This window comes from Oryzias latipes, chromosome 19 (genome assembly GCF_053564925.1).
Source record: "Oryzias latipes strain Hd-rR chromosome 19, Olatipes_Hd-rR_3.1".
Taxonomy (NCBI): Eukaryota; Metazoa; Chordata; class Actinopteri; order Beloniformes; family Adrianichthyidae; genus Oryzias; species Oryzias latipes.
Window position 1 is genome coordinate 20,842,281 of NC_136255.1, and position 12,439 is coordinate 20,854,719.

Consider the following 12,439-nt stretch of genomic DNA (forward strand, 5'->3'; position numbering starts at 1 on the left):
TAGGAATGGATAGTGGTAAGCAACAATTCTAAGTTGGTAGAAATTGTCCACCAACTCGCAAACCCCATCAGCATTTTGATGTTATTATAGAAGTGAAAGGCAGTTTGAGCGTTTGGTGTCATGCTCTAACTTTTTAGATTACCAACCAAAATTCATTATAATAATAAAACAAAAACATCCAAACCATGTGACTTAAATGACTTTAAAATGATTAATAGTCTGGTTGATATGGTTACATTTTAAAATCTGTGATTTTTAACTAACTTTTTTCAAATTACCTAATATTATTCTGAAAGTATAACTGACCCCCCACCCCTCACTCCTTGTGTCAGTGTTTGCAAAAGGCACTGTTCAGGTGAAGGGTTGGGAATCCACTGAACAGGTTTAGCAGTATGTTACAGTAAAGCATGGGGGGGTCAAAGGAAAAAACCATACAAAGTACTATGGCATGCGTTATAAGTTCCTCAAACAAAGAAGAACTTCTAAGTGGCTTTTGCTGTATTTTTAACTAAATCATGACCACAGTGAGTTGCAGGAACTGCAGTTATTGTAAAGTACACAACCTATGTAAATAACCTTAAAAAGATTACAGGAAGCGTGTTGTTCTATGAAATGCCTCAAAAACCCCAAATTTATAGAAGTTTTATTGTAACAACTACACTTCAATGTACATCTACACAGACTATATACCCCAGCTTACACATCTAATTGTGGCTTCACAGCTGGTACGAAGTGCACGCGCTTTGTTTTGAAAAGTTGGTGGTAACATTGAGGTCAACTTCAGCACGTAGACAGTTAACCTTGTACCGACGAGAGCTCGCTGTCGGAATAAAAAGGATATAAAGACCGATGAAATAACTTGCCTTTTTCTGGTGTGCACTCTGACGAATTAATTCCTCCGGCGAAACAGAGAAAAAAAACGTTTTTGGAACGGTACGTTAACACGTATAGAGGCTGCGGTGACTGCTGGGTGCATGTCCGGTCTCTTCAAACTTAAAATGCCAGCTCGCTTGTGATTGGTCGGATCCCCGGATTGTGCTGTGTTCAAGTGAATCTGGTAAAAATGACACTCCACCTCCCCCTTTTTTTCTTTTTAATTTTCTTGTGCTAAGAGTTTTTTGGGGTTGATATATTAAAAGGTATTTACTTTTAATTAAAAAATGCATTATTTTCAGAAAATATACGACTGAATGACATACGTCACACATAAGTAAATGTTCTACGTATTTACCACTTCCTAAAAACGTTTACAAATATCCGTAAGAACAGTAGTAAGAAATAATAATGCATTGGATTTATCTGCGCTTTTCCACACGCTCAAAGCGCTTAGTAGTCATATTTTACTCTACTTCCCTTTATTTTTTTGTCTTTTGTTTTTACTGCATTTGTTTTGCTTTGTTATCATTTTCTCCTGCAAAACAATATGCAGGCCGTCTGTCCTGTCTCTTTTACATGGAACTGATTTACGAGTTTGTTTTATACAGATGCAATACTATAGCGCCCTCTGGTGCTAACTCACCACTCTGCATCAAGTATAATCAGTTTTTCAGGATTTGTTTTGTTCAGTAAAAAACGAATATTTGTCTGGAGTGGACGTTAGTACATATTATTTTGTGGTTGAAAAAATATATTAAAAAAATATAACTATAAAAAAATGTTAGCTTTTATATTAACATTATTTAATCTGCAATCAACTTTGCATTTTCTTAACACCAAAGTGTGTTTTGGTTGCACATTGCTTACACTTGCATGAGGACAACTGGTTTTCAGCAACAACATTGAGCAAGTTTCTAATCATGCAAAATTCTTGCTGATATTGGACTAGAGGGTTTGCAATATTAAAATTTCATGAAGGATCATGGCAAGTACTTGCATAAGAAATCACACCTCCATGGTGCACTTCATCAGGTGAAACAGTGGTGGCACAAAATAAAACCCACAAAAAACTGTTTTTATTATTTTTTCTTTCCGCCACAAAGACAAGAACATGCTCCTAAAGTTTGTTGCAGCTGTAGTGCTCATCAAACTCTTCTTTTTTTTCAGTTCGGCAACACCAGACCAACCTGTAAAATAAAAAAGGAAATTAGTGAAGTTGTATAAAGAATCGTCTATAATTCTATTATTTAGCATTGGATGGGAGGGGGTCAAGGGTCAGGACCCTGTGTATCCTTTTTTGTAATAGTTAAACTGAATTCTCAAGCGGGGAGAAGTCAGTGTTTTTGGGATACCCATTTAATTTGTTTATTTATGTTTCTGTGACCATTAAGCCCTTCATTTATTAAATATAGGTTTGAAATATTTATAATAATTGAATTATAACAGGGTCCTGCGACAGGCTGGGCATACCCCACCTTTGCCCAATGATAGCCAGGTTGACAGCCCCATGACCCCAAAAGGGATACGGGGGTTAAGAAAATAGGTTAATGGAATTATAACAGTGTTATATTCTTATATATGAAGGTATATAAGAATATAACACACATATTACGTTTGACAGCAGTACTTGCAAGTTCCTTTCAAAGTAAAATCCTGCATCCTGTGTTAAATAAAATCCTTCTTCTGCAGCAGATTCACTTGAATAAAAAAAAATCAGGAAAGCTGAATCGAACATGACGTTTTCTATCATTCTGACTCGTGCACCTTCGACAAAACCGACGTACAATTCAATCTTTATTTATTAATTTTTTAAAATCTATTGATGTAAATCAAAATATAAACTTTCAGAGCCTCTAAACAGCAAATAGACACTGTTGTGTAGCAAAAGATTATATACTTTAAGCTTAGAATGATGAACCACTCCGACAGGAAATGAAAACTTTTACCACAATTTTGCTCAGTTTTTAACATGTTTAAATCTAAACCTAACTGTCAAAACTTTACATCTAACCAAATTTTCAAACCCAAACATTTTCTGTCAAGCAAAGGGCCAGACTGGAGGGATGAAGGACCCGAATGTGGCCCCGGGGCCTCAGGGTGCAGACCTCTCGATTAGATGTTAGATGTTAGAAATGACTGAACTGCAGTGTAGGCCACAGAGAATGTAGCAATTTGTTTTTCAGGCTTTAAAAAAAAAGTTTAGTGTGCCTTTATGAGTTATTCAAGTCATGTTTTTCTCATTTGAATTCTTTTAGTGTTTTTTTCTATATTCTTCTTTTTCCAATCCTTTTTTTGTCTGGGATTCACTGACCTCACTCAAGAGCTGCCAAAGAAAATTCCAAAGTACTTGATTTTAACATGTAAAATGGCTACAAACTCTTATCTTGAAGCCAATTAGTCTGCTACTTATTGTGGAAAATGAATTCTTTTGTCACTTTAGTAGCAACATTTTAACATAAGACTCTTTTTAATTTACTTTCTGCAGATATTTGTGCATTTATGGATATTTTCATTGATTTAGTAACAATTTCCTGTTTGGCTTAACTTGATGGTTTTTAATTTGTCAAAAGTAAAAAACAAATAAATAATGTAAAATAGGAAATTAAAATTAAAGGGTTATGAAAGGACATGAAGACGTTCTTTGAGAAACTTTATATGCAGTTTGATTCTTTCTGTTAAATTCAGTTGAAACAAATGTATAGGAATGTTTTCTTTTGTTCCAGAAGGATGGGAAGATAAAAAAAAATACCTCCAAAAAGAATTGGATTCTCAAATAAAAAAGTACTCTATGCTTTGGACATGTGGAATTGTAATCCCCCCCCCCCCCCCAATTATTTTTTAAAGTACATATTTCTTTTTTGGGGTATGTGTGCATAAATGACGAAAATAATTCACAAACGGTACAGAATCTTCTATTGCAGCGTCACAAACACACTCAAAGAATCCTCAGTGAATAAAGATTTGACAGGGAGATTTTGCAGTTCAAGGAGCTGTCAACAGAAGGGCCCGATGTGAAAGATCTTTGGGAGGAGACGCGCGGATGGGTTTTGACAGGTGGAGACATTAGTGCATGGAGTACCTTGTCTGGACTCATCCAAGGACACATCCAATTGTACAAGTAGTAATGAAGGCTCTTGTCGCTGACAGTGAACTTGAGTTTCTCCAGGAAGATGGCGTTATCCATCACGTCGAAGGCAGTGAAGATGTCAAAGCCGTTCTGTCAGTGAGAGAAAACAGCATTAATGCTGTCATCCAGCAAAAACTTCAATAGGCCAAGCTTTTCGATAACCATGTAATATGACTGATGTTTTTCCTCAAATATCTCAAATTAAGGATACGGACATTGATTGATGGATTCTAATACGAGCATGTATGAAAAATGATAAAATATCTGCTGCAAAATTAACTCACAGATTTGGCCAGTATCAGGGCATCTCCCATGAGATCGGTTAACTCTGAGCCAGTAGAAGCCATGCAAAGAAGATGAGCTGCTTTGAGAGCGGTGTGCACGGGGTGATTCAGCACTCTGGAGGTGACGCTGTAGAAACTAACCACATCGGTCAGTGAGCCATCATCACCCTGCAAGTAGAAAAGAGGAAGCAGAACAATTCTTAACCACTGTAGCAAAGTGTCAGCTTCCAGTCCCACTCTGATCATTTTTGATGGATTGTAAAACCAGAGCTCTTTTATTTGCGATTATGCTGTTTTTAGCTACATTTAAAAACATAAACCTTTACTTTTTGCAGAGCGACACTAGTTCATTAGAAATTCGCCTTTTATGCTGTTGGCAGGACTGTTGCATTAGAATGGAGCAGAGCAGGGAGCAATTGAAACTTCTCCGTCCTCATCCAATCCATAGGATTTTTGGATCTTCTCCTAATTTTCAACAATTTAAATAAAGAAATACTCAGAAATGCAATTTTAAGCTTAACTTTTCTAATATATGTCCTCCATCACGAGAAAAATGTGACATGCTAAAACCACCAAGAAAACAATCTTTAATGCTTAAAAAAAGAATAAAATGTTTTTTTTCCATATAGAGAAAGGTTGTGATGGAAAAGAGTCAAACCTCCACAACATAAGTGTCAATCACGTTCTGTCTTGGCAACAACCAGTGCTCTACTTGCTGCAGAGACAAGATGGAGCTAAGCTTAAACTTGCAGAGATGATCCTGGAGCAGAGAGAGGATTTCTGGAGCATCTTTTTTGGTCATAGGCCTTAGTCCGTTTGTCTTTGTCGTCTTGGGGAGAAAAGAAAAAAAAAAGGTTTAATGAAAAATCCAGTTTTAAACATTCATGCAAATCCCAAACTTTCCAAGTATTTTTCGGGTTTATGTTCAGTTCTAAGACTGTCAAAAGCCAGTTCTATCTTTTTTTTATGTCTGTAGATGGCAGCACATGTTTACCTCAGGTAAACGGTTGAACTTAAGTGCTCTCTGCAGGTTCATGTTTTGTCTCAAACGCGGGTAGTTGACCTCCATCAGCTTACGGGGATTCAGAGGGCGATGCCAAAGTCTGAAAGGATTTGTTTCTTTTATTTGGAGGGAATAACAAAGACCTCACAGAAAACAAAACGCACATGACCTTCCATACCTCAATTTCTTGCAAACTGGTGATAAAACAAATACTTTTTCCATCTTTTATTCAATGTTGGATTATGTTAAACCTAACTGATCTATGTTTAGAGATTACGTGAAGCAGCTTCTACCTGGAGGAGCTCAGCGGTGTTGGGAGTACGATGTCAGCTGTGTAGACGGCCTGGTAGAGACCTTGCAGGTTTACCCTTCTGGTGAGTTCTCGGACCAGAACTGGAGCCATCCGCTTTTGCCGAAGCTTTTTATGAACACAAAGGAGCTTGACGTGAACCGTCTGCTTCTCCCTGTCCGACACATTTTCTGTGTTAGCTTCAGGATGTTTGCTGGAACAAACAGCAGTGAGCCACTCACGTCTCATAAATGCGAACATCTGCAGGGACAGCGGCGATGAAGCCCACTAACTTCTTGTTGGCTTGCACTCTCACTCCACAGTGCCACTGTGACTGACAGCTGGGAGGTTGCAAAGCCCTTTAGGAGGAGACAAATGACGGTGTACAATGATACAAACTGATAAACTCAGATTAATCGCATTTGCAAAAACGATCATAACTTGCTTAAATGAAAACAGCAGCTTTCCTTATCTTCAGGGAACAAAGATCAGTGTTGGCTCCTGGGAGGCAAATCTTAATAAATCATTTCAAAGTAAATGTTATTACGCTTTCATGCAAGAGACCCCGAGGGTGGCAATGTCGTTTATGGAGATGAGGAAGACAGAAAAAGCTGGAAAGTTAAACTAAGCGATTAGAGGAGCTGGCTTGTTACTGATATGATGCATTGGGTTCAAGCGAAAAGTTCAAATGGAAAAAATGGCCTTTTATGGTGCTCAGTCCTTCACTTCTTCGGGGATGCACAAAGAGGGACAGCAGTTTAAATATGGCTGCACAGATGTGGAAGCATCCGGTTCAGAGTGGGACATGATAGTATTCACGTCTTGGTGATTATGAACCAAGCTCGATGCAAAAGAAACTGTAAGTATATGTGTAGAATAAATGAAAAGGGATGAAAGGACAGACGCCCCTCGAGGTTCAGAGCTGTACAAAACAAATGAACAACATTTTTTTGTCACCTGGAAGTGAAGAACACATCCATGTAATTTTCAGTAGAATTGGCAAAATTAAATTGACAACTGATGGTTTTTGTTAACCTTATATGTTCATATAGTACGTCACGTTGTTTTGTTCAGCTCAAGCCAACAACTCATGTATTACATTTTCACAATATTCCAGGAAAAAATGCACACGCCACTTTTGCGAGCTCGCCACATTCACGCCATTAAAATCTACAACTTCTCAATCCGACATTTTTCTTTTTAAAGCAGCTTCTCAATGAATGAGGAGGTGATAGCTCAAATTCCCCAGGAAGAGTTAAAATTTGTAGCTGGCAACAATATTGGAAAATTTAAGATAGCGACTTCCTCTAGAGATCAGAGATCGCAGAACCTTCGGTTGGAGTTGTAAACTTAAGCTCTTGGCGTGTGTGTGAAGGCTTGTTAAGATCACTTCAACAAATCGTTTTCCCCCGTATATCTTATAACAATTTAAAAAAAATTTCAGACATCAATAGCATGTGTGTGTTTTAGTGTTGTTAGTGGATTTTGAAACTTTTTTTTGTTTTTTTGAGCCCCATTAAGAGATTTTGGCCTCATTTCATTTTTGACAGTTTATGCGGTGTGATGTCATCTTTTTTTTCTTTCACTATGTCCAAAACTCCTTTTCACTGCGTATTAGGTGAGTGCACATTCGAGTTTGTGGAGGGGGCTATAGTTTTGCTCAAAGGCACAGTGAGAGTCCTGAAATGTGGTTCTTGCAGGACTGCTGTGGACTATAAAAATGCTCCTCTTCCATCCATCTTCCCCCATTGGTGCTAACTATCTGGTTCTCATGCTGCAAAGTTCCATTGCTGTCTGCTCCAATGATGGAAGAATTGGCATGCCATGTCTGACAGATCCACATGGTGCCCAGCCAGTGGGGTAACTTCACGCCTTCGTGGCAGTAGTTGGAGAAAGCCCTGCTACTACCTTCAAAACGAAGGAAAAGTCAAGGCGTGAAGCAAATATGAAGTACAACAAAGACTCCCACCCTGAGTTTGCTTTTTAGTATGAAGCACCACCTCTCTGGAACAACCTGCTGGAGAGCCTGAGGGCTGCAGAGAAAGTTACAACTACCCCCCTTTTTTTGAGATACAGAGCAGGTTTGCATGAGAGTTTACCGTCACATTTTCATGTCTGATTACCATTGTAGATACTCGGAGGAAAAGTCGAGTCTGATAGTGTTGTCATCTTCTTCCATGTAGTTCTCATTTAGCAGACTGCACAGCTCTTTCATCTGAAATAAGAAATGCATTTTTTGAGCATTGCTAAAGAACTAAAAGTTAAAAACACTAATTTAATGTCACACTTTGGATTGTCTACTTTGATATGATGAAGCTCAACTGATTTCTGGCATGGAGATAACAAGTGAATCCTATCAGTAAACAAGGTGAAGGGTAGAGTAAGAACTAGCCAGAATTGTTTTCTTGCTTTTTTCTGGTCAGGTTTTTTTGTGCATCAGCGCCCCCATACAGGCATATGGTGTTACGTTTCTAGATGGTGTGGTTCTGTTCCTGAAAGTGCAGTGTAAAACTAGTGCTGTCATGCGATTAATGTGCGATTAATCCTGACTTGTCATTCATTTTCTTAGCGGGAACTTCTCATGATGATCACTGTGCTCAGAGAGGGAAGAGCCAGACCGTGTGCTGTGCTGCCCGTGCTGTAGCCGTTATGATGACAATGCGACGCCTGTCCACTTTTTGTGAAAATTGTTTTAAAATTCAAAAATATATTCGGACTGAAAATTCTAATAATTTATTCATATTTATTTTTTTGAAAATGACCATGGTATAATGGGATAATGCTCTTCCAGGTATGCACTATCAGACATGAATGGATTACACGGAAGCAACTGTCTGACGTGAAAATAAAACCAACAATAAAAATAAAACGACGGGCTAAAATGTGACAATTTGACACCTCTATGTGAAACCAAACCAAAGGAAACATACTTTACATACTTTTTTGTTATTAATTTTGGCAATGTGTGTGTGAAAATTTGCCTTGAGCTGATCATCATCTTCGAATTATGTCGCTTGATTGACACGCAGAGCAGCCAATCAAACATCCTCTGATAAGTCACTGCACATGCGTGTTCAACTACAGTACATGCCATTGTCCGCTGCCAGATATGGAGTTTTTCCTTCATGCTAAACTCCAGAAAAGTGTTCACATTTAGGATCAGCCTCCAAAAAGTGGAGCAGCTGCTAATATGCCCTGTGTGTGTTTGTTTCAAAGGTTTTACCAAGTATTTATATGTTTAGCATGAAGCAACACATTTTCACAAACTTTTAAGTGTTTTTTTTTTCCAGGATAGTTTGATGAAATGTGTGGTGTCTCTAAAAAGTATCTTACAACAAAGGGGTTGCTCAGATCCAGAGTATCCCAGGAAAAACCCTGAGGCAGAGTGTAGGGTTCATCCCTAACACTGGCTTCAATTCCTTCTATCGGACCATGAGCTGTGACATCATCACCTGAGGACACAGACAATAAAAATATATTGAATAGGACACATAAAGTCTCTTGAAATCACACAGTTCTTCTCCAAAATTAATCTTATGTTTGATAAAAAAAAAAACTAAGTCAGTTGGACATATAATGACATTTTGGAAGTGGGAGCCTTTATATATTAAGAGTAAGGTGTCTATTCTGAAATCTTTTCCACGTAGCTCTAACATCCCACTTAAACAAGTCCACAGCTGGTTTTGTGAGTTTCTGAGCCATATAGTTTATGAGTCCAAAGACGTCTCTGAGCCTGACTGTGCCCTCTGCCTGTGCTAAAGCCTCTGGTGCAGACCACTTCCCTCCTCTCTTGACATTCATTTCAGTCTTGTCAACCTTTCCCGCATTTCTTTTCCTAGAGGGTAATTACTAATCTGGCCTTGGCCACACTGTACTTCCTCAAGCATGGATGTTTTTGAAGTTTTCATAATTTACTGCACAACTCTGGACTTGTGATGCCTCAGGACACTAAATTAAATCAACTGAACTATTGGATGTCGGAGCTGTGACCATTGTGTAAACGCAACTTTAAAAGGTTAGTTCAATGTTTTTTTTTTTATATTTTATTGGATAATTGATTTCTTTCAAAAGTGTATTTGTTTCCTTCTATAAGGTAAAGTTTAAGTAGCCTGGCAATTAAATTACTGATTGCTGAATAAACAGCTAAATCAGTATTTTGACACATGATTCCAATAAAGATATTCTAATTTGAACATTTTCTTTTCGCTCTTCCTTATTTCAATAAACTCTCATCCACTCTCTAAAATAAATGTAAGGTATTTTACGTTTCTCAAATGTGATCACATTTTGTTTGGATGGTTATCAAAAGAATGCAACTATTCCTGGTGCACACAGTAAATGAACGGTCTATTTTTGAAATATTGTAAGGCGCATCAAATTATAGGGCGCATTAATCGAGACAAGAGTCAAAAATAAGTCTGTCAGTCAGTCCGACTACAATAACTTCAGAATCAGAATTACTTTATTGATCCCACATGTGGGAAATGTGTCCATTGCCATAGCAGCTTGTAATCATAGAAAGAAAACAGAATACAATAAAAACAAGTGAATGTAAACAAATAAGGTGGTCTAATAATAATAATAATTTAAATACTATTTACGACAGTGCAGGCAAAAATGTGCAAGAACGTGCAAATGTCATCTGTTCCCTGTGAGTTGCTGTAAAGTGTTAACAGTATCTCTAACACATTAGCCACATTAAAAGCAACCTTCTGACTTGTTAGTAAGACGTTAAAAAAAGCAACATGTTAGTATGTTAGTACATGTTAGTGTTCGCAATGTGTGCAACTCTCAGCCTTGTTTGCAACACGTAAAAAAAAACAGACTCATACAGCTAAAACAGAGATTTCTGTGACTACGCTAATACCCAATTTTGCTAGTAAAAAAAAACTCCCAAAAACTGTTATTTGCGGGCATGCAAGTTAGCCACGATACCGTAATTATGATAGCACCCAACCAAACGTTTTGAGATCGCCTCATGTAGCTCTCAAATTTGTTTCAATATCAGTAAGCACAACGAAAAAATTGATTCCTGAACGGGCTCTGGAATATAAGAAGCACTGTCGTTATTATTGTTCTTTTTTTCAAGTGTTAATGGTGCATGGAAAACATTGTGATATTTTTAATTTTGAAACACTATTATGTTACACACAAAAAAAACAAGCGGTCATTTTTTTAAAAGCAGACATAGTGAAGAGAGAGAATGTCTTCTGTCAGGATTGAAGAGACAGCTGCCTTTTTTTGACGTTCTGGAGTGACAGGCAGAAAACCTATAAGTCCAATTTTTGCCAATTGTTTCTATGGAAAAATCTTTACCTGCCTGTAACTCAAACCAAACTTTTAGTTAAGGTTAGGGCCATAGTAAGGGTTTTGTTAAGGTTAGGATTTGTTTAGAGCCAGAAGTATAATATACTGCCATAGAAAATATAGCAGGTTAAAGTTAGGAAAGTTGCAGGTCTAGAGGCTAAACCCAAATGAAAAGTTTTTTTTTTAATTCCAGTTAAAATTAGGGTTATATAAAATTTTTAAAATAGGGCTATGATAAATATATGATCAGGGGCTTAAACAAATTAAAGTGAAAAGTTAATATTAAGGCTAGATATAGCTTTATGAATACGAGCACGTGAATGCCTCATATTTAGGCAGTTTGGTTCTTTTGTGTCTAACAAATGTTTCCATTGTCTCTCTTTTTTCTTTCTTTCTTTGTCAGTTTAAATTAAATTATTGATAAGTCATTGTCAGGGGTCTGATTCTCAAAGTTTGTGGAAAAAAGTTCATAACCCTGCCTCTGGAAATTTAGAAGAGTGTAAGCAAAACTTCAAATGAAACAACAGCAACAACGACATTATCAATAGAACACATACATTAATTGTTTTTCTTGTTTACACCAAGCACAAAGAATAATTGCTTTTTCCATTGTCAGTCAACCAGCCAATAAAAAACGCAAAGAACGGTGACATTCTTCTCACCTAGTTTGGGAACAGGCTGTGTGCCCCAGAAGCGGTAGGTGTGTTTTTTGGCCTCTTGCAAAGTCTTTGGCAGACTTCTGCCCAAGGAGAATAGATGAAGGGCTCTTTGGATCTCCTGCTGTTTCTTCTCGGGCAGAGAGTCCAGCTGGCACCGCACAGGAAAGGGAAAGATCACATCCACATTATTTTTACCCAAGAAAAAACAGAAAATGTATTTTCCCCACAGCAACACAATGCACAGCAGCTTCACAAAAATTAGCAGAGAAAAGACAACAATTTAGGATGTATTAGTTACTTAAAACAGTGAAACAAACAGCTAGAAAAGTGTGAAATATCTTTTAAAGCTTTTTTTTTTTTTGCAAAGCAGCACATACGCTGTCTCACACAAGGCCACTAACCAATGCAAATGGGTCTCGGGGTCCCTCCGGTCTCCAAGCACTTTCCCCCTTCAGCTTCTTTTTACTCTTTTTAAGACTTTCATTCCCCTCCTCATCTGTAAAAGACATTTCAGTCAGTAGGCGGGAGGAACTCTGTTCTCAAATAAGTCCTCTCAACAAGTGTGACTCAGGGAAGATGCAGATGAACTGGGCTGTTTTTTTTGGCATGTTTTGCGGTTGCTCGGCTCTTATCTCTGCCTGCAGAGAGGGGAGGAGAGTGATCACCTCAGCCACCCAGCCCAACTCCCACCCGGTCGAGAGATAACTCAGGGGTATAATAACTTTTCAAATGCCACACTGCTACTATGCTGGATAACTTCAAACAGCTGCTTTATTTGTAATTGATTAAGCATGAATTCTTTTGAAAAGTGCTAAATTATAGTTGTTAGTCTTGCACAAAACCTTTTTTTAATATGACAAATTTTTTTTTACAAGTTGCAGAATTTCCAAGTGT

At 37.7% G+C, this 12,439-nt stretch overlaps 2 protein-coding genes across 2 annotated transcripts in view; both read right to left on the minus strand.

Moving 5' to 3' along the window:
- svild (supervillin d) overlaps positions 1-1,004 on the minus strand; it is a 38,538-nt gene extending 37,534 nt beyond the window's left edge. Inside the window, exon 1 of the mRNA XM_020712239.1 lies at positions 864-1,004. The gene's annotated coding sequence lies outside the window, so the exon portion shown is untranslated. The remainder of the gene's footprint in view (positions 1-863) is intronic.
- Positions 1,005-1,930: 926 nt separating this feature from the next.
- On the minus strand, positions 1,931-12,144 carry LOC101164598 (glycylpeptide N-tetradecanoyltransferase 2). Its single transcript, XM_020712240.3, has 11 exons — positions 11,947-12,144; positions 11,549-11,693; positions 8,913-9,031; positions 7,703-7,794; positions 5,822-5,938; positions 5,584-5,754; positions 5,282-5,390; positions 4,946-5,116; positions 4,288-4,455; positions 3,956-4,093; positions 1,931-2,063 (listed from the first exon to the last, which is right to left on the minus strand). Exons 1-11 carry the CDS (start codon positions 12,052-12,054, stop codon positions 2,040-2,042), a joined length of 1,362 nt encoding a protein of 453 aa, XP_020567899.2. The 5' UTR covers positions 12,055-12,144; the 3' UTR covers positions 1,931-2,039.
- Between the last annotated feature and the right edge of the window lie 295 nt (positions 12,145-12,439).

Coding starts and splice junctions, on each gene's coding strand:
- LOC101164598 (XM_020712240.3), bottom strand. CDS start 12,054: ATGTCTTTTACAGATGAGGAGGGGAATGAAAGTCTTAAAAAGAGTAAA. Junction 11,694..11,946: donor CCCGAGACCCATTTGCATTG/GTTAGTGGCCTT, acceptor GTGCGGTGCCAG/CTGGACTCTCTGCCCGAGAA. Junction 9,032..11,548: donor ACAGCCTGTTCCCAAACTAG/GTGAGAAGAATG, acceptor CTGTGTCCTCAG/GTGATGATGTCACAGCTCAT.